Genomic DNA, 22,500 nt, shown 5'->3' with positions numbered 1-22,500 from the left:
CGATTAGGTCTGAAACCAACCCCCGTTTTTTTGGCTGGAGGGACTGAGCGTGTCTTTCGCTGCCTACTACCCAGAATCCAGTGCGTCAGCTCGTCCTCACCAGTGGATCAAAAAATAATCATGGCGGCCACCAGATCAACTCTATTGGAATGCTCTTTAGTTTGACACTTTATTACTTTGATATTAACATCGAAGGCAGAAATCAACACTGTAGTATCCAAATATGGTGTTCCTAAAACTATTTGTAGATCAATTATCTGTCTGCCTTACCTTAAGTCAGCTAGCCTACATAAATGAATGCTACGTGACAACGGCAAAAACATAATTCCAACCATTCTCCGGGTTACATGGTTTGTAATGGAAACACAAACGGGCTGGTTTAACAGCACCACTCAGCTCGACATGACACGGCACGGCCAGGTTGTATGTGGAAAAAGGCCTTTAGTAACTTAGTAACACGACACGTCATCAGGCCAGAATTAGAGGAGCACAGTGTCTTAGTGTGTGTGTGTGTGTGTGTGTGTGTGTGTGCGTGTATGTGCGTGTGTGTACCTTCTTGCGGGTCTTGGTGAGCAGGTCTGTGTGTGTGTGTGTGTGTGTGTGTGTGTGTGTGTGTGTACCTTCTTGCGGGTCTTGGTGAGCAGGTCTGTGTGTGTGTGTGTGTGTGTGTGTGTGTGTGTGTGTGTGTGTGTGTACCTTCTTGCGCGTCTTGGTGAGCAGGTCTGTGTGGTGTGTGTGTGTGTGTGTGTGTGTGTGTGTGTGTGTGTGTGTGTGTGTGTGTGTGTACCTTCTTGCGAGTCTTGGTGAGCAGGTCTGTGTGGTGTGGTGTGTGTGCGTGTGTGTGTGTGTGTGTGTGCGAATATGTGTGTGTGCGTGTGTACCTTCTTGCGCGTCTTGGTGAGCAGGTCTGTGTGGTGTGTGTGTGTGTGTGTGTGTGTGTGTGTGTGTGTGTGTGTGTGTGTGTGTGTGTGTGTGTGTGTGTGTACCTTCTTGCGGGTCTTGGTGAGCAGGTCTGTGTGGTGTGTGTGTGTGTGTGTGTGTGTGTGTGTGTGTGTGTGTGTGTACCTTCTTGCGCGTCTTGGTGAGCAGGTCTGTGTGTTGTGTTCTCTGGTGTCTTCGGAGGAAGCCGCGACTTTTAAACTTCTTACCGCACAGGAAACACGGATACACCGTCAGCGGCTGGCCATAGGGGCCAATGATGATCGCTACACACACACACACACACACACACACACACACACACACACACACACACACACACACACACACACACACACAGGAAACACGGATACACCGTCAGGGGCTGGCCATAGGGGCCAATGATGATCGCTACACACACACACACACACACACACACACACACACACACACACACACACACACACACACACACACACACACACACACAAATACATTAGCACCGCGATACATCCACACCTGGGCCCTCATGTGGTGTGTATCGTACCTCTAAATCGGTGAGTGTGTGTGTTTATGTGTGTGAGTGTGTGTGTATTGTACAGGTGTGTGTGTGTTTATGTGTGTGTGAGTGTGAGTGTGTTGTACAGGTATGTGTGTGTGTGTGTGTGTGTGTGCGTGTGTGTGTGTGTGTGTGTGTTTATGTGTGTGTGAGTGTGAGTGTGTTGTACAGGTATGTGTGTGTGTGTGTGGTACAGGTGTGTGTGTGTGTGTGTGTGTGTGTGTGTGTGTGTGTGTGTGTGTGTGTGTGCAGGGCTCTAAATTAACGCACGCCAACACGCCAAATGCGGGTGAAAAATCATTTTGGCTGGTAGAAAAAATCATCCACTAGCCAAATTGGCCGGTAGCGCGCGCCCGACTGAACGTTAAACAGCTGCCCGCACAGATCTGTAGCTGCCGTCTGATGAACGTTAAAACGTCGCCTACATTACCCATGAACATTAGTCCTACCGTCATGATGTAGCCCACACCCATTGGCTGACCGTTAATCACAATAAGGCAGCCTCACATCCATTGGCTGCGTGTTTGATACCCGCGCGCCGCTCGAACTAGTGTTAATAAAATATGTTCAATGAGCGGACTAGCGCCGATTACTTTGGTTTTGTAGGTTTGTCAGATGAAAAATAATGTGGCAGTGGTTAAAGCACGGTTATGTGTCGATGAATGCAAGTAATAGCAGCGTAACTGTTATGACGGTGAAATAGAGTATTGGTGGAGCGAAAACGGCGTGAGTGAGTGAAGGGACAGGACAGCTGTCTGTCAAAACAGTGTCGTTGCCGTCAGAAGCCGTCTGATATTTGCGAGATCCTCGCAACTACAAACGATGGAGTTGTCGTTTCCTAATAACGCCCACGCAATCGCAAAGACCCTGCACGAGTTTGACATGGATATGAGTAAGTGAAAAAAAGATAACAAAAACTAGCGACGAAAGTAACAAAGTAGCCTAAGCGTGGTGTCCGTGGTGTTATTGGATATCTAGTTGACATAGCGTAACGGTAATTGTCATTCCAAGCGCATCGTAAGTAAACGTAATATTAATTTAACCTGGAGGAACTTGAAGGTGTCACGCAGCAGCAGCATAAACACACAATGCGGACATCATTCACGCACTGTGTAGGTGTGTGTGTGCGCGCGCGCGGGTGTCTCCTGTCCTTCTCCTCTCCGTCTCCTTCTCCTCCCGTCATCTCTTCCCCCCTTCAACTGTCTTCTGTGCATTGTCCATGGTATTTGGCCCACTGTGTGTGAAGTGATTCTGTGTAGGGGATATGAGGTTTTGCAGTGTTTGGTTGTGTGTGTGTTTGGCTAGTGTATGTTGAAAGTCTGGTATGTGTGTGACATTAGTGTTGAAGGCATGCTGTGTTTGTGTGAGTTGTAGGCCTATACTGTATGAGGTTTGGGTGATGGTGTGTGAGGTAATAGGCTAGTGTTTGGCTGTCTGTGCAGTATATGGAAATGGAATGAAAAATAATTAAATGCAGGTAATAAAAATATAATTACTAAATAATTATAGAATAGACTGAATTATATTGAGTATAATATTTATATTGTTTATCTGTGTTGAGGACATAGCCTAGTTTAATAAAATAATTAAAAGCAACATAATTAACGCATGGTTTATTTTGGTGAGAAAAAAATGGCTAGTTGACCTTCCATTTGGCTAGTAAGAAAAAATGTCTACTAGCCAAATTGGCTGGTGGTGGAAAAAGTTAATTTAGAGCCCTGTGTGTGTGTGTGTGTGTGTGTGTGTGTGTGTGTGTGTGTGTGTGTTGTACAGGTGTGGGTGTGTGTGTGTGTGTGTGTGTGTGTACTGGTGTGGGTGTGTGTGTGTGTGTGTGTGTGTTGTACAGGTGTGTGTGTGTGTGTGTGTGTGTGTGTGTGTGTGTGTGTGTGTGTGTGTGTGTGTGTGTGTGTGTGTATGGTACCTGTCTGCACTTGTTGTTGTCGTGGTTCTGACCTCCGTCTGCTCTTCCCTCCGGCCATCGAGTCCTCCATGTGCAGAAACGCACTCGCCGCCCCGTTACGCGCCTCTACACACACACACACACACACACACACACACACACACACACACACACACACACACACACACACACACACACACACACACACACACACACACACACACGGTTCGGGTTTGAGTCTCGGCAGGGGCAACTCTACTCTTCTTTGCTACAAATTGTAGTACAATGTCCTTGTGATTATTGTCATCATATGCAGCAATGGTAGTAATTACACACCTCCACTATGTGTCTGTGTGTCTGTAATGCCTGTACTGTAATATGTTTGTGTGGGTGTGTAATGTGTGTGTGTAAAGTGTGCATGTAACGTGTGTGTGTTTGTGTGTGTGTGTGTTTGTGTGTGTATGTGTAATATGTGTGTGCACATGTGTGTGTGTAATGTACTGTATGTGTGTGTGTGTGTGTGCGTGTGTGTGTGTTGTACTGACCGTATGCTGATGCCCATGTCGCTGGCGTGAACTCCTTGTTGAGAGTCGAGTTGTCGTAGCAACGCTCTGCGGCCGCCACGTTAGGATCCTCTTGGCCAACCACCACCTCCATGTAGACCTCCTTAGCTGCATTATAGTAATATAGGAATATAGTTTAATATACTGTACCATGTAGACCTCCTTAGCTAGAGTATAGCAATATAGTTTAATATACTGTACCATGTAGACCTCCTTAGCTACAGTATAGTAATATAGTTTAATACACTCCTTAGCTACAGTATAGCAATATAGGAATATACTGTAACATGTAGACCTCCTTAGCTGCAGTAATACAGTCATATAGGAATATAGCATGTAGACCTCCTTAGCTACAATATAGTAATATAGTAATATAGTAATATAGTAATATAGCAATATAGTAATATAGCAATATAGCAATATAGCAATATAGCAATATAGTAATATAGCAATATAGTTTAATAAACTCCTTAGCTACAATATAATAATATAGCAATATAGTTTAATATACTGTACCATGTAGACCTCCTTAGCTACAGTATAGTAATATAGTTTAATATACTGTACCATGTAGACCTCCTTAGCTACAATATAGTAATATAGGAATATAGTTTAATATACTGTAACAGTGTAATATAATGTAATATAATGTAATGAAATATAGTGTAATATAGTTACAGTCGGTGCAGTTGTTGTAATGTAAAGTAATGTAGTTTCATTAGTTCACTCTCTGAAATTTGGATTAAGCATGTATGCATATTCGTTCTCGCTGAAGAACGGACTTCTTGTGATCGTGCTGTCCACGTTGTGGACTGATCATCAAAGAGCTTCACGGGGTCCGCAGGCACCATTGCACTCAAAAAGCTGAGAGATTACTTGGGGTATTGGGCAAGATCGCTGGCCGTGGTGCTGAAGTACTGTGACGGCAGAGATATGTCTATGCAGCAAACATTCTCGAGCTCGAGAGTACGGGGCGCCACTGAGAGCTCGGGCAGTATCTCTGCCCCCAGATATGTGAGAACTCTGAGCGGACACCCCCGGCAGATGATGGTTGGAGAGCAATGGAGCGAGGTGAACTGGAAGGAACCTAGGGCAAGACACCTGACGAATCGATCGAAAAGCGGCGGAAGGGAGGCGAAAGGGGAGGTGGTGGGTGCGAGCGAGAAAGAACATTTCTGACTGGGGACACGTGAGCGGAGAATAAATGCTGGATAGTTAATTAAGGGCCATTCCACATTACAGTGCACTGAAATTACACCAAATGACGGCAGATCAGAGAATGAGATGCAGCTGGTTCAATAGGCGTGCCCATCTTTTCGCGCCGAACTCAGGCGGATGACAGTTGAGTGGAGAAGAGAATGCAGGTGGTAAATTAGGCATGCCAAATTACATTACGCTTCTCTCTGCATTTAGTATAATGCAGTGTAATGTAATGTAGTGTAATATAATGAAGTGTAATATAGTGTAGCATATTTACAGTCGTCGCGGTTGTTGTAATATAGTGTAATATAGTGTAGCATATTTACAGTCGTCGCGGTTGTTGTAATATAGTGTAATATAGTGTAGCATATTTACAGTCGTCGCGGTTGTTGTCGTTGACAGGCATGTAGTCATCAGCTGTGGTCTCTGACTCCTCCTCCCCCACAACCTCAGCATCACCTGGACACACACAAACACACAAACACACACACACACACACAAAATACATTATACACAGAATACATAATACACACACACACAATACATTACACATATTAACAGATTATACACACACATTAACATTACACACGCTTATGGCCCTGCCGTGGCCATCCGGTAGGGCACTCGCCTGCCATGCGGCCATGCGGTCCTTTGCCGACCTTTCCCCATCTCTCTCCCACTCATTTCCTGTCCCACTCTTCACTGTCCTGTCCTAATAAAGTTGAACCCCCCCCCTCCAAAAAAAGATTAATTCAGTCACAGGGATCAAACGACTCTGACTTTCTGGTGAGCGTAAGGCCTGTGCTCCGGTCTATGAATTCAATGAAGTCGTCTTGATGTACGGGTTATTTCAGGAAAATCTCAAAAAATAAAATTACACACGCACACTTCCACGTGAGCATACCTATCTCCTAGGTGTTCACACTTCACAGACACACACACACACACACACACACACACACACACACACCTCAACACACACACACACACTCCCGTACCCGTACCCATGTCCTCGTTGGCATCGTCTGCTTTGAAGATGTAGACCTTGATGACCTCCTGTCCATCACCCTTATCGCCCCCGGCAACCACCGCTGACTCCTCCCCCTCACCAGACACCATCTTACCGGCCTCATCCACTACAGAGAGAGAGGGATAGAGAGAAGAGGAGAGAGATGAGAGGGAGGGATAGAGAGAAGAGGAGAGATGAGAGAGAAGAGAGGAGAGGAGAGAGAGAGAGAGAGAGAGAGGGAGAGAGGGAGAGAGAGAGAGAGACGGGGAGAGAGAGTGATAGAGAGAAGAGAAGAGAGAGGAGAGAGAGAATAGAGAGAGAAGAGAAAGAGAGAGGAGAGAGAGAGAAGAGAAGAGAGAGAGAGTGATAGAGAGAAGAGAAGAGAGAGGAGAGAGAGAGAAGAGAAAGAGATAGGAGAGATAGGAGAGAAGAGAGAGAGAGAGAGAGAGAGAGAGAGAGAGAGAAGAGAGAAGAGAGAGAGAGAAAGAGTGATGGGGGAGAGAGAGAGAGGGGAAAAGCCGCTACCGAACACCACAGAAAGAGAAGAAGAACAGGAAGTCATGCTCTGCAGCACTACAGGAAGTGATGTAATGTAATGTGTGTGTCTACTCACATGAGATCATGAGGTAGTCTCCACAGCCGTCCTCCTCCTCTTCTCTTCCCTCCCTCTCTTCCTCCCCGTCGCCCCCCACCACCCTCGCCACGGTAACCCCATCATCATCCTCATCATCCTCCCCCATCTGGACCACACACGTATCCATGGCAACCTGGAGGCAAACATCAAAAGTCAGTAGTCATATTTCTCTCTCTCTCTCTCTCTCTCTCTCTCTCTCTCTCCTCACCGGCCACTTTATTAGGTACACCTTGCTAGTGCCACGTTAGGCTTAGCCAGGCCACGCCCTCTAACGGTAGGGACACATAGGAGGCGAAGCAAAGAGAGGCGAAATCCAACCGTCATCAGGTCGTCGCGGCGAATCAAATGGAATGGAACAGTTATGTTGTTGATTTGATTGGGCCGCGGCAGGCGAATTCGCTCCTCATTTGCATAACATTAAACTTTCTATAATAATTTGCTTCGCTTCGCTCCTGTTCGCTTGCTTTCGCTTGCCATCGCTTGCCTTCGCCTCTCTCATAGGAATGAATGGCAAAGTTCGCAAATTCGCGTGTATGTGTCCCTACCGTTAGGGAAGCAACACTTTCTGCGTTGCTTCTAGTCAGCCAAGAGCCATTCAAATATCGTTTCTGATATGAAAAATCAGGAACTCACTTTGTGTGACACCAGTCAACCAGTAGCAAACCTAGGGAGACGGGTCAACCATGCCATTTGGGAAATGTTAATTGTTATGCTCTTGGTCAGACCAAGTCTTTGAGATTTGAAAGTCGATAATCAGGCTGGGATGGAGCCCCTGTTGCCTTCAGAACTGATTTAACTGCCTGCAATAATACTCATATGGTGTTGCAGCAATGCTCAATTACAACATATCCCCACACAATTACACCACCAGCCTGAACTGAACTATATACTGTGTAGAACTTGATGTAAGGCAGGGTGGATCCATGTTGTCAATTAGCATTGGACGAGGTCCTCCGCTGAGTGTATATATATTTATATATAAAGGGGTTGGACAAAATATCTGAGACACCCGTCATGCTGCTCTTGATACATCACAAAGACTTGCTGTCTCCGTCAAAGATGCACCAGCTACACACGTACCAAGAATTTCTCCTTTTTGAACTCTGACATGTCCCATAATGTTGTGCGGATTGCAACATTTTTTAGCAAAATTGTGCTCTCACCCAACTAACTGAACCTTCACACTTCACTTTAGGGGTGCAATGTGCCATTAATGAAGATTGGCCAACAGGCTGGTCCACTCGAGCCATGAAACTTTCCCACACTAAAATAACAGGTGTCTCAGTAATTTTGTCCAACCCCCTGTATTTATTATATTTGATATGTAGTAATAGTGTAATATAGTGTTGTAGCAATAGTGTAATATATACGCCCTCATCCTCTTCCTGGCACTGCACGAGGTCCTCCGCTGAGTGTATATATATTTATGTATATATGTGTTATATTTGATATATAGTAATAGTGTAATGTATATGTATACCTCCTCATCCTCCTCCTGGTATTGGACGAGGTCCTCAGCGGAGTCCTGGATCACTAATTGGTCGATCTCGTCGTCCTCCACCTCCTCATTGGCCACATCGTTCTCATCGACAACAGACCCCGCCCTCGACGATGACACCTGAAGCTCCACCACCAAGCCTTCGTCTGACACACACACACACACACACACACACACACACACACACACACACACAGAGACAGACACACACACACACACACACACACACACACACACACACACACACACACACACACACACACACAGAGACAGACACACACACTATTATAGATCTGTAGCCACAGACACACACAGCTCCTTTGTATAGTATGATCTTGGGCTCCTGTGTGTGAGTGTGTGTGCGCGTGTGTGTGTGTGTGTGTACCTCCTCCATGTACAATGATTTTCGGCTCCTGTGGCTATGGGTGTGTTTGTGTGTGTGTGTGTGTGTACCTCCTTCGTATGATCTTGGGTTCCTGTGTGTGTGTGTGTGCGCGCGTGTGTGTGTGTGTGTGTACCTCCTCCATGTACAATGATTTTCGGCTCCTGTGGCTATGGGTGTGTTTGTGTGTGTGTGTGTGTACCTCCTTCGTATGATCTTGGGTTCCTGTGTGTGTGTGTGTGCGCGCGTGTGTGTGTGTGTGTGTACCTCCTCCATGTACAATGATTTTCGGCTCCTGTGGCTATGGGTGTGTTTGTGTGTGTGTGTGTGTACCTCCTTCGTATGATCTTGGGCTCCTGTGTGTGTGTGTGTGTGTGTGCGTGTGTGTGTGTGCGTACCTCATCCATGATGATGATTTTCGGCTGTGTGTGTGTGTGTGTGTGTGTGTGTGTGTGTACCTCCTGTGTGTAGTATGATCTTGCCATGAGTGTGAGTGTGTGTGTGTGTGTGTGTGTGTGTGTGTGTGTGTGTGTGTGTGTGTGTGTGTGTGTGTGTGTGTGTGAGAGTGTGTGTGTGTGTGCGTACCTCCTCCATGTAGGATGATTTTCGGCTCCTGTGGGTGTATCGCGAGCCTGGTCATGTGGTCGTCCATAGCCCCACCTCTCACACCTCATTGGCTCGTGTCAAACTGTGGAACCAATCAGAAACAAGGAAAAGTAATTTCATTAGAATGGTAGAGGTGCCAGTTCAACAGCCAGAGGGTTGCAGGTTCAAGCCTCACTCTACCGGCATTGAAGAGTCATTGAGCAACATACTGAGCATACATCCTCTGCATGTGGCAGCCCCTGCCAGTGCTGTGTGGGTGTGTGATTGGGTGAATGTACAGTATAGGGGTCATTGCACTTGAAATGAGACACCTTTGGGGCCTAACCGTTGTGGATTTTAATTACACTGGCGTGTTCAGGCCCACTGAGATCCGTGCCGGTGGCCGTTTCCGTTCCCGCACCTAATTATGAACCGGCCAGCATGTTCACCACAGATCTTGACGTTCGCGAACCGGAAAGTTGGTTCACAGCATGAACCGAAAAATGCAAACCATGACGACAATGTGAACGTCGTCAGCAGGTTCATCCAGGTAACACAGTCATATGCGGAAAAGTTCAGAGCCTGGGATGAACACAGATAGTTTGCAGGTAAGTACTTTAGGGCCAAACGAAAGTGGTGCGGGCACTGGCACTATTCTGGTGAGCCTGTAACAGTAAACAGTATCTGTGTACCCCAGAGCAGCATTTGCATGGATGTCATATGAAATGACCCATACACACAGACATTATAAAACACTTTGCTCATACAAGACGGCCCTGCTGTCGCTGGCCCAAATCAGTAGTGAGATTTAATCTGGTGTGCCTATAGATATGTGCCTATAGTAATGCTATATGTGTGTGTGTATGTATAGCATTATCTTGGCTGTGAGTGCTCACATGAATAGTGATGTTGTGTGTGTGTGTGTTAGGGGTGGTACGGTTCACAAAATTCACGGTTCGGTTCATATCACGGTGTCAAGTTCACGGTTTTCGGTTCTCTACGGTTCTTTTTTTTAGCTCATGATAAATGGTGTACTGGGAATATTAAACAATATTTATATAACTGTAGTTATAAAGTGATGATGCGCAAGTTAAATTTGACATTTTTCTGGGCAGTACATGAATTGCGGTTTGTGACGGATTGCACGGTTCGGTTCGGTATGTATGTGAATTGTACGGTTTCGGTTTTCGGTGCGGTTTGTGCCATCCCTAGTGTGTGTGTGTGCGTGCGTGCGTGCGTGCGCCATTAAAAAGGAGTCCTCTCTAAACCATGTAGTAGAACCTGGTAGTGAGCAGGTTATGGAACACATCTGGGTCAACATGGCATCACAACACTGCACTTGAATAACACGCCAACTTGAACTATCACATGTGCACAACCAACGACTTTGCATGTTTCCTCGTGCTCTACAACGCTCTGTGACAGATTAGGGAGGGTTTTGGTCTGGGCACAACTTAGCCATTTCCCTAGTTTATTTTGCTGTTGTTGACAAAAGTAAGGTGGCAGAAACGTTGCTGACAGGTTAGGGATGGTGTTGGTCATGGCAGCTAACAGAAATTTGCAGTAGCCATGGGAAAAGTATTCTCACATGACAAAACTGCTTTTCTGCAGCGTTGTAGAGCACTGAGTTAACATGGAAAGTCGTACCAAAGCACAGAATGCTCGAGCGTGAAACATCACGCTTTTTCATGCTGCCAGAGTGCTGGGTCAATGACCCTTCTACAGGTGCAAGTCACCAGCACCACTAGGTCTATCTAGCTGACGCCCTAACCACTTACCCATGACTGGCCGCACAAGAGGAGGGCCCATTCGTGGGTAAGTGGTTAGGTGACGTCACAGTTGTAGCCCAAAGGTTGCAGGTTCGGCTCCCGAGCGACACGCCAGGTTGTTGGGGAGTAATTAAACAGCACTCTCCCCCATCCTCCTCTACAACCGAGGTACCCTGAGCATTGTACCGTTGAGCTGCATTGGTCCCTTGGGGCGCAGTTTAGGGCTTCCCCCTTGCACAGGGGTGGCATGAATGCAATTTCATTGTGGGCAGTGAGCATTGTGTGCTGTGAAGTGTTGTGTTACAATGACAATGGGAGTTTCTCAGGTGGGCTTTCAAGGTTGGGAACCAGAGGCTGACTGAGAGCCAGAGAGAGATGTCTAGTTTAGCTAACCCAAACATGCCCTTAGTTCTTTTCACTTTCTCCGGTTAACAATCTGTGTGGCTCTGCACTAACACATGTCATGCTGGCTATAGGTTGAGTCTGCGGTCAGAGGACAGGAGAAACCAATGTGTGTCGTCATGGGTGTAATTTTGGGAGCGTGTCTATGTTCCCACAGCCCATTGGTCCCAAAGCCCATTGGTCCCACATCACTAAGATTTTTAACATTATTTTTAGGCCTATTGGTTCTCTTAGTTTACTTGGAAATGTGGGAACATGGAGTTGTAGAGCATAGGGCTTATATTTGAATAATTTCTTAAAACTGTGGGAACATGGAGCAGCAGGAATAAGCTGGGACCATTTGGGCTGTGGGAACATAGAGCTGACCCCATTATTTTAGGTGTGGACGGTGGGGACATGTCGACACCACTTTTGAGGTAAACCTAGCTAGTCCCCAACACTTTTTCAGATATAATGCAAAGATAGCACATCCTGAGAACAGCCATTGTAATGTCCCCACCACTCTCCTAGCCAAACCTACACCTTTGTGTGTTGTACCTACAATGTAGCAACATGCAATGGTGGTGTAGTGCATGGGATAGCCGTGGCCAAGTGGTTAAGGAGATGGCCTTTAGAAATGAGAGGGTTACAGGTTTGAGTCCCACTCTGCCATTCCCTATCTCCATGGCTTAAGTGCCCCTGACCAAGACACCTACCTAACCACACATTGCTGCAGGGACTGTGACCAATACCCTGTAACGTAACTGTAAGATCTCTTTAGGATAAAAGCGTAATGCAATGTGTTTTGTACCTACTATGTAACAACGTGTAATAGTGGTGTACTTACACTACCACCACTAACCTAATGCACTGTGTGTCAGAGGAGGGGCGACGACGACACGAGACCTGTGGTCTTGATTTGGTGTCTGGTGCATCTGAAGTCACTGCGTGCATGTTATGTTTTCACCATATTTCTATGCAACATGCCACTAATTGTGCCACCCCCATCTCTCTGGCCCGTGCAGTGCGTGCACCTCAGCCCCAGTTGCAGGTCTCCTCTTCGGCTGGCTGGGAAGGTTCACACCGGGGGGAATGTACTCCCCTGGCAGACAGCCCCAAGCAGTGCGGTGAGCAGCATTGCAGCCCTGGCAGAGTGACCTATTTATAATATTACCGCTCACACACACCACATGGGGGTAGCCACAACCAAATGGAATTTTCCATTCAGTAACACGTTAAGAGATAGACATGACGGAGTGTCGAGACTTCCCATTTACAAGAGACAGGATAGTGGAATAGAAATAGTGCTGATTTCTGCAGTGTTTATGCTAGCTGGGTCCTCCTCCTAGCTGAGTCGACTAGCTAGCTAGCCTGGAAACAACAAACATGGCGGCTAGCGGCTCTCCAAAACCACTGTGTGCAGATTCACACATTTCAGACAAAACGCAGACCGCAAGGTCGCCATTTTGACCACCACAGCGAGATCAACTCACATCATTTCATTCAGCTAAAGCTGATTAAGATGAACGAAAATGATTTGCACTCTGTCATTCGCAATGCGCCGTCTGGCATAATGTCACCCCATTCAAAGACGGCAACAATAGCGTTAGCTTTAGCCTTTAGCACGCGTCCACTAGCCCCCTGTCCGCAGGCTTCCAGGGGCCACACAGCGAGATTTCCGGCAGGATTACGCCGTCTAGACGCACTCCTCCGCCGGTTAGCAATGACCAGGAAGTCCCCCCAACCCTTCTCCCCTCCTCCTCGACGCCAAATAACCCTAATCTCGTAATCAGCTCCATTCTGACACATCGCAATGATACCACGCGCACATTGCACCGCATGGGTGTATTTTGACACCGCCTGTGCTCACATTGCATGGACATAATCATTCAGGAAAAAACAGCAGTAAGCTACAGATCTTACCATGTATTTTGGAGGCAGTTGAGTCCTCTCCTGCAGCCCCCGTATAAAACACAACTGGAATGCAACCGCACTGACGTATTCACAAAGCGTCTTATCAGTTGTTTTTAAGGACACAAATGCCGGACACAGTGTGTATTTCCAGCCCAAAGAAGGGTGAATGGACCTGGGGTGGAAGGAGAGGCGAGAGCACGGTGTCTGGAAAGGGCCTGCTCAGGAGAGGAGAGGGGAGGGGAGGACGAGAGGAGAGAGGGGGGAGGGGGAGGAGAGCAGGGTGGGGGGTGGATGCAGATTGCAGACCTCCACCATGGTCCATGGAGCTGGTATCTTACCCAGTGGAGCAGATCTATGGAGATGTTATGGTGAAGTCCTGCTTATTATGGGATAATGGGGGCCCTCCCATCTTACTCCACTAACCCCTCATATAGGCCTACCTTAGGCCTATGGTGGCAATCAAGGCTTGCTATTCTATTCTATTCTATTCTATTCTAGTCCAGTCCAGTCTATTTATACAGTTAGGGCCATAAATATTTGGACATCTGCACACTTTTCATCTTTTTGGTGCTGTACACCATCCCAATGGATTTGAAATGAAACAAACGGGATGTACATTAACTGCAGACTTTCAATTTTAATATGGGGGTGTTTGCGTCCAAATCGAGTGAACTGTGAAGGAATTATGACATTTTCTATCAGTGCCACCCCATTTTTAAGGGACCAAAAGTAATTGGACAGTCTAGTATTTATACATCAAACTTTCAATTTTTAATTATTTGGTTGCAAATAATTTCCAGTCAGTTACAGCCTGTAATTTGCAATCCATAGACATCAATAGACACTTGGTTTCATCTCTGGTGATGCTATGGTGAGCTCTCTATTGCAACAGTCTTCAGTTCCTGCTTATTCTTAGGGTATTTTCCCTTCAGTTTTTCCTCCAGCAAGTGAAATGCTTGCTCAACCGTACTCAGGTGAGGTGATTGACTGGGCCATTGAATAATATTCCACTTTTTTGGGGTAGAAATGGCTTAGTGGCTTTCAGATGAAGCTTTGGGTCATTTTCCATCTGCACTGTGAAGCATTGTCCAATGAGTTCAGAACTATTAGGTTTAATATGACATGATAATATAGCCTGAAAATCTTCAGAATTCATCCTGTGGCTTTTGTCTGTAGTCCTCATCATCAATAAATACAAGGGGAAAATAGTATTGACAGATATGCATGCCCACACCATGACACTAATACCACCATGATTCACTGATTGGGTGGTATGCTTTGAATCATGAGCAGTTCCTTCCCTTCTCTATACTCCTTTCTTCCCATTACCCTTGTACAAGATGATTTTTGTCTCCTCTGTCCATAGGATGTAGGTCAAGACCTATACAGTCTTTTTAAGACGTTGTTTGGCAAAGCCAAATCTGGTATTGCTATGTCTGATGCAATCAATAATTTTCATCTTTCAGTAAACCCTCTGTATTTCCTATGGTGAAGTGTTCCTCAATGTTCTTGATCTTTTTCTTGATTGTTGCCTTGGACATGTATCCACCGTTCACCTGGACAATGTTCTACATCTGGCCAACTGTTGGCAGATGGGTTTTTGTTCACCAGATACAGAATATTGTCTGTCATCCACAGCATTTGTCTTCCATGTCTGCCAGGTAATTCAGTGTTGCTCTGGTATTTTTTTTTTTCCAACATTCTGAACTCTTGAATTAGTCATATTCAATGTTTCCCCATCTCTCAAATGGGTTTGTTTTGATTTCTTTCAACCTTATGATGGCTTGCATCACTGATGGTGACAGGTGGACTTTGAATCTCATGGATATTCCGTAAAAATATACGGAAATGCAAATGGAACACTTCAAATGAACTCTAAGACCTTGTATTGACATCTTGGTGATGGTGTAGTAAGGGAATAACACACATCTGACTGGAAAATAGCTGAGAAGCCTACTGTCCAATTACTTTTGATCCCTTGAAAAGTGGGCAACACACACAAAAAACGTTGCTATTTCATTCCTGTTTATGCGATATGGATTTTAACACCCTCACATTAACGCTGAGAGTCCACAGTTAATGCACAGCTTGTTTGTTTTATTTCAAATGCATTGTGGTGGGGTATAGGGTGGAAAAGGATGATGATTGTGTTGCTGTCCAAATATTTCTGGCCCTAACTGTATATACTGTCAGTGATTCTATTATGTTATGTTTAGTTTAGTTTTTTGGTTTATTTGACAACTAGGCCATGTACAGTACAGTTCCAGTAGACTACCGGAGTTAGCTACAAAGCTAATTTGCATCCGTGGTCCCTGGGCAACATTAATATAAAACACAGGATTCACTGAGGGGGGAATGATGCATAGGCTGCCTACCCCTGGAGAGAAGTCCTCTTACTAGATGAGAGTGGCTGTTGGCCGCTGCACACTACTGTAGTGTAGGCTGTAGGCCTATATCAGGGGTGGGGACCCTACTGGATGTCTCGAGGGACGTCCTTGCTGCTCCTGAGGTCATCTTAATCTCGCCTGGCTCTTACCCGACCTGTGTAGTTCCCTGCAGCTTCATGAGCTGCACTACCACTACCCAGGTAGCAAGCACAGCCGGCACGATTTTGGCTGAATGTCGGCACTGTCGGCTGAGTGTCAGCTCGGCAGGAACACTGGTTACCGTGACTCAGCCAACACTTCATAGAACACTGAAAATAACTGTCACTTCATGCAGTGTACTGAGGCAACACTCGGCCGACACTGAAAATAACTGTCGTCAGCATACGGTAATAGGGCCATTATTGGGCCACGGACAAAGCCAGAATTGGGCCAACTGTCAGACTCCGGCAAAAAAAACAATTGGGCCGACAGTGGGCCAGACAAACTTTGCTACTAGGGTACACTCTCTGTGTGTTGGAGCTCCACCAGGGGGCTCCAGAGCTGCACACACACAGAGGTCTGGTGAGAACCAGGCAGGCATCTTTTTCGGCCCCCAAGATAATTGTTTACAATTAGCCCAACTGTCATTGATAAAAATACGAGGCACGTCATTTTGGTGGGGTCTGGGAGTCTTCCCCCAGAACATTTCTTATATGTAATTTTCTGCATTTTGAAGTCCCGTGTCCCGTGAACATCCCGTCCTGTGTCCCGTAAGGTATACTGAACCCATACTTTTATTTCCGAATACAGGACGATTCCGTATTTCAAGGGACGGGTGGCAACCCTTTTTACAGTACGTATGTGATCAGTTCAGTTCAGTAGCTTTATTTGTCCCAGTATGGGCAATTGTTGTGCCGTAGTAGTACACCTCACACACACGCACACACATACTTCACACATAAAAACACAAGAAACACATAAAAGGTTAGGAATAATAAAGGAATTATAAAAGCATGGTGGATAAATAATAAATAAGTGCAGTACTAAGAATACATAAAAGTTTATGAGCGCGCTACACATGACTATCTGCATTTTCTAGTTGAGTTGAACAGCTGGGCAGCTGTGGGTACGAAAGAGTTCTTGTATCTATTGGTTCGTTCCGGTGGGTATTTAAGGCGGGAACCAGAGGGTAAAAACTGGAATTCTACAGTACAGTCATATTTTTCTGGTGAACGTCTGTGATTTTACTGCATACCTTGATAATCTTGGGTATGCCATTTGTATTTTTTACATGGGTGGGAGACGTGACGCCTTGTTTTTTCGTAACATTGGTTAAAAACCTACAAAACTGTTATTTTTCCTTTAAAAAACATATGTCAATGAAAGAAGATGTGGTACATTATGTTTCATATTAGTCTTTAGATGAGAAGAAACATTTTTGTTAAGATTTATGTAAAGGTTTATATGTCAAATATCCTGCGGTGTGACTGTAACATTAATGAAACCTGGAATATAATATATATATGAATTAACCAACAACATTTTGAATAATGTATGAAGCATTTGGCATGATTGCATAAATATTAACTTTATATTAAGATATGTGAATGTGAAAAAAACTCAAGACAGTAATATTAACTACAAGTTCAATTTCGTAACACAAATTGCGTCCTGTGGGGTGACATGTATGTCAATGTTTGTGAATGGGCAGCTGCAAGGCCAACTACAAGGGTCTTAAAGACTGGCTCCTAACCAGTCAGTACCTCAGTTATTGGAGAGTGCTGTGGAAGTTTAAGGGTGACTATTAACCTCTTAATATGTCTTCATATTGCAATCTTTCTGTCACGCAATGCTTAGGTTCATTTTATGGTGTCCTGTGGTGTGACTGCTCTTATAGGAGGAAAAAAAGTTTTTTATATATATATATATAAATGAAAACACATATTAAGATTAAACACAATATCATTATCAAGTTAGCATGAGCTCAGATGTCAGTCATGTATACAAAAGGATTAAAATGGCCATAATGCAGTGAATTCCCTGTGGTGTGACTCAATTTTCCTGCGGTGTGACATGCCTATGCAATGTGTTGATGCAATGTGTTGACACATTTTCCCAAAAATGGCAAAAATAAGGCGAAATTCCACAGACCACTAAGTGCTTTATTTTTTTCTATTCTATTTTTTCCATCATTTTTTTCAGGAATTGGAATTTTTGTTTTTTGTTTTTGCGTTACGGCCTTAAACGTCAACCACCCACATTAAGAAGAGCATACCAGCAGGTGGCAGAGAAGGTAAGTATAGATTCTATAAAGGATCTGTAAAACATGCTCATCAGAGTCTTGTCAACATGGAACTTAGATAGCTTCCCAAGGCAGTATAAGCACTGCTGCCCCTTTTTGCACAGCATGTCTGTGTTGCTGTTAAAAGATCACACACACACACACACACACTAATTCAAAACACACCCATGCACAAATAAAGCATCCACAAAGCCACAGACATAGTGATTTATAGCTAAATGTTTATTATTTCACATATTTCACATCAAATGGCATTCAGGATAAGGTGCCTTCGGCCTAATGATGAAAGAGGCATTATTTTGTGTTTTTTTAAAAGTAGCGTTATTTTGCGTTCCTTAATAAATAGCAGTTACACTGTAGCCAATGAGACTCTAGTCATCAGCTTTTGGCTCTATGTTTTCCTCAAGCTCCTCCCCCAAATTCTGTGACCAATCACAGAGCTGGACCACTTCCTCGTCGTCCTCCCACTCCGATTCGTCTGACAGGGGGAAGGGGCTTGTGGTAAAGCCCGCCTCCTGGTCCTCCTCAGCCAGTAGGGATGCAGGGGGCGGGATGATGACGGCTGATCTATCCTGCTTCACGCGTGCCTCAGGATTCTATGGCAACCAGAACCAAGGTCACTATTACCGCATCAATACACCAGAAGAGACTCGATGGAAAGTCTTCATAACAAAAGCGACACAAGCTGGCTGCTGTCGGCAAACCGCATCATAGCTAGTTAGCATAATATTTAGTTAGCATAACAGACTGTCGACAAATCGCCTCTTGTCACTGTACTTCTGTCGACGGCGTCACTCTAGTCGCTTCTGGTGTGTTTGTGCTATTAGATTTCACCGCACTACCAGAGAGAGTAGAGAGAGAGAGGTTCCATTGGACCATTGTTTATATACTTAAAGAATCTCTGGTACTACTACATTGCAGTACCCTTACATTCTATTACGCCACCCTAACATTATATTACACATTTGTTACATTCTATTACACCTCCATTACATTACATTACTCCACTGTTATGTTAAATTACACTTCTGTTACATTGCAGCACCCTTGCATTACATTACTCTACTGTTGCATCACATTACATTCCAGACCCAATTCAAACTAGTAGGAGATCGTACTTCTCCTACCTGCATATTATGTCAGCTCCCGTTCCCGGTAATTGAAGTGGGAGTTGTATAACCATAGCAACCGCCGTGGTTTAACTAACTTAGGGAGGTGTTTTGATACGAGCCAAAATAACCATAATAGCTATTATTTCTGGTGTATGTTGCATTTATGTTGACACAATATTACGCTATAACATGAAGAAGATGTTGAGTTAAAAATGACTGTGTCTGGAACAACAGCACACATGAGAGAAATTTAAGTTTCACTTATTTATTGACATTTTGCATGATGGCTCCATGGGCATTATCCATTATCCTCCACTTCAGTTTGTTGAGGTGATAGTAGTGTGAGTTCACCCCGCTTCGCTAGTGGGAGGTTCCACTTCACCTGGCGTTCCAGAGTACAGTATTTTTAACATCCCTATTCCAGAGTATACAGTATTTTTAACATCCCTATTCCAGAGTACAGTATTTTTCGTAGTAGGAGGTGGGGGATAAGCACCTCCTACTAGTTTGGATTGGGTCTGGAGTGCACCATTAGGTGACACTACTGTTACACAATACTATTACGCTACTGTTCGCTTATATTACACCACTGTTACACATTACAACCAACTTTACACTACCATGGTGCTCATCGCCCAAGGTAAAGGGGTGTGTTAGATCATGTTGTTAAGCAACCAATAAACTCTTACTGCCCCCAGTGTGTGTGTGTGTCATGGTGTGTTTGTGTGTGTGTGTCATGATGTGTGTGTGTGTCATGGTGTGTGTGTATGTGTGTGTGTGTGTGTGTGTGTGCGTGTCATGGTGTGTGTGAGTGTGTGTGTGTGTGTGTGTGTGTGTGTGTGTGTGTGTGTGTGTGCGTGTCATGGTGTGTGTGAGTGTGTGTGTGTGTGTGTGTCATGGTGTGTGTGTGTGTGTGTGTGTGTGTGTGTGTGTGTGTGTCATGGTATGCGTCATGGTGTGTATGTGTGTCATGGTGTGTGTGTGTGTGTGTGTGTGTGTCATGGTGTGTGTGTGTGTGTGTGTGTGTCATGGTGTGTGTGTGTGTGTGTCATGGTGTGTGTGTGTGTGTGTGTGTGTGTGTGTCATGGTGTGTGTGTGTGTGTGTGTGTGTGTGTCATGGTGTGTGTGTGTGTGTACCTGTTCTCCTGTGATGTACAGCTTCTTCATCCTCCTGATCATGGTGTGTGTGTGTATGTGTGTCATGGTGTGTGTGTGTGTGTGTGTGTCATGGTGTGTGTGTGTGTGTGTGTGTGTGTGTGTGTCATGGTGTGTGTGTGTGTGTGTCATGGTGTGTGTGTGTGTCATGGTGTGTGTGTGTGTGTGTGTGTGTGTGTGTGTGTGTGTGTGTACCTGTTCTCCTGTGATGTACAGCTTCTTCATCTTCCGGCTCATGGCTCTGTGGAATGCTCTGGATCTCCTTGACGACAGTCGTGATGCTGCGGGCGATGAGGCCGACAGCTGACGAGACGTGGGAGGGGCAACGGGCGACCTGATTGGAGCAGGAGAGATGAGGGGGGAGGCGGCATTAGGGCTTGGAGTGACCTGATTGGAGCAGGAGAGATGACGGGGAGGCGGCATTAGGGCGGAGTGATGTGATTGGACCAGGAGAGATGAGGGGGAGGCGGCATTAGGGCTTGGAGTGACCTGATTGGAGGGGGAGGAGTAGCTGGCGGCTTGATTGGTTGATGAAATGTTTGCGTACTGCGTACCCTCTGTGCATATCCCCGACCTTAAAACGTCTCTGATTGGCTAATCAGCCTGCTCATCACCACTAAGATGCCCATGATTGGTTAAAGAACCTGCTCATCATCTACACCAGAGCCGTAGGTGTAACACAGTTACGTTATGCTTTGATCTCTGGTCACGTGGTTTTATGCTAGCGTGGGACGTTCCAGCTAAATCCCTCGCTGCCATACGTTTGTGTTAGCATGGCTTGGTTAGATGTAGTAGTTCTACAAATTTGGCCATACTGCTACTGTCCTGACACAAGTCGAGTAGGTCAAGTAATTCCACAGTCCGTTTAAATTGTGTGCTTTGAAATGCACAAAAATTCTTCTCAGATTCCCCAGTGATACTCAATTTTGCCACCTTATTTGTCGCCAGGACTTCAGCACTATGGCAATAGACTAACTCTTTATAGGCCTATAGAAGCCCGTGATCTACACTACAATACACTACACCTCTCTGATTGGTTAAACAGGCTGCTCATCACCCTTAAGATGTCTCTGATTGGCTAAGCAGCCTGTTCCTCACCTGCCGTCTCCCGAACGTCTCCCTGGGAGGCGGGCCTCTGCGTTGACCATTGGCGTGTGGCAGATGCACACGCTGCGATCGGCCGCGGTGGTCCCTGCTGGTGAACAGTGGAACTGCACGGCTGTAGAACGCTGGGAGTGCAGCTGGCAGGTTGGAGAGCAGCGGGAGGAGAATAGCGCCCCCTCTGGTGGAGAGCGGCACGACTGCAAGAATGAAGGAATGAATTTATTTATTTGACCATATCTCGATATAAAACATGGGATTGCAAACTGAACCATACATTGAAAGAAAGAAATAATTTCCATTGTGGCCCCTGCATGCATGTGGCCCCTAAGGCTAATTATATCCCCGAAACGCGGAGCGTCGGGGATGTAATGGTTTTGCGTGCGCCGCCGCCGCGTCCGCGTCCGCGTCCGCGTCCGCCGCGTAAGGTCTTTCGTGTTAACGCGATAACTTTTGAACGGATGTTTGGATTTGTCCCAGATTTTTTTGGGTGAATGCTCTAGGGCAGGTTCATGAACTGATTCGAATTTGGAGGTCAACACTTTCAAGATGGCTGAATTCAAGATGGCCGAATTTTTGTTTGGTCCATAACTTCTGACCGGGTGGATGGATTTGTCCCAGATTTGGTGTGTGAATGCTCTAGGGTAGGTTCATGAACTGCTTCGAGTTGGGAGGTCAACACTTTCAAGATGGCTTAATTCAAGATGGCCGAATTTTTGTTTGGTCCATAACTTTTGAACAGATGTTTGGATTTGTCCCAGATTTTTTGGGTGAATGCTTTAGGGCAGGTTCATGAACTGATTCGAGTTTGGAGGTCAACACTTTCAAGATGGCTGAATTCAAGATGGCCGAATTTTTGTTTGGTCCATAACTTCTGACCGGGTGGATGGATTTGTCCCAGATTTGGTGTGTGAATGCTCTAGGGTAGGTTCATGAACTGCTTCGAGTTGGGAGGTCAACACTTTCAAGATGGCTGAATTCAAGATGGCCGAATTTTTGTTTGGTCCATAACTTCTGACCGGGTGGATGGATTTGTCCCAGATTTGGTGTGTGAATGCTCTAGGGTAGGTTCATGAACTGATTCGAGTTTGGAGGTCAACACTTTCAAGATGGCTGAATTCAAGATGGCCGAATTTTTGTTTGGTCCATAAC

General features: G+C 45.5%; 2 protein-coding genes across 4 annotated transcripts in view; both read right to left on the bottom strand.

Moving 5' to 3' along the window:
* The window catches only part of LOC134453301 (zinc finger Y-chromosomal protein 1), a 17,606-nt gene extending 4,081 nt beyond the window's left edge, over positions 1–13,525 (bottom strand). Inside the window, exons 1-9 of the mRNA XM_063204177.1 lie at positions 13,322–13,525; positions 9,249–9,351; positions 8,264–8,427; positions 6,763–6,916; positions 6,145–6,276; positions 5,516–5,599; positions 3,923–4,048; positions 3,399–3,503; positions 1,066–1,205 (exon numbers count right to left, since the gene is read on the bottom strand). Coding sequence (XP_063060247.1) covers positions 1,066–1,205; positions 3,399–3,503; positions 3,923–4,048; positions 5,516–5,599; positions 6,145–6,276; positions 6,763–6,916; positions 8,264–8,427; positions 9,249–9,315 — 972 coding nt within the window. The 5' untranslated portion in view covers positions 9,316–9,351; positions 13,322–13,525. The remainder of the gene's footprint in view (positions 1–1,065; positions 1,206–3,398; positions 3,504–3,922; positions 4,049–5,515; positions 5,600–6,144; positions 6,277–6,762; positions 6,917–8,263; positions 8,428–9,248; positions 9,352–13,321) is intronic.
* Positions 13,526–18,199: 4,674 nt separating this feature from the next.
* c7hxorf58 (chromosome 7 CXorf58 homolog) overlaps positions 18,200–22,500 on the bottom strand; it is an 8,534-nt gene continuing 4,233 nt past the window's right edge. For 2 of the 3 annotated variants that reach the window (XM_063202700.1, XM_063202701.1), the window contains exons 7-9: positions 21,346–21,548; positions 20,443–20,581; positions 18,200–18,576 (exon numbers count right to left, since the gene is read on the bottom strand). In XM_063202700.1, coding sequence (XP_063058770.1) covers positions 18,352–18,576; positions 20,443–20,581; positions 21,346–21,548 — 567 coding nt within the window. In that variant the 3' untranslated portion in view covers positions 18,200–18,351. Of the gene's footprint in view, positions 18,577–20,442; positions 20,635–21,345; positions 21,549–22,500 lie in introns of all 3 variants that reach the window. The other variant, XM_063202703.1, reaches the window with a different exon arrangement.

This window comes from Engraulis encrasicolus, chromosome 7 (assembly GCF_034702125.1).
Source record: "Engraulis encrasicolus isolate BLACKSEA-1 chromosome 7, IST_EnEncr_1.0, whole genome shotgun sequence".
NCBI lineage: Eukaryota > Metazoa > Chordata > Actinopteri > Clupeiformes > Engraulidae > Engraulis > Engraulis encrasicolus.
This window is presented reverse-complemented; position numbering and strand designations above follow the sequence as displayed.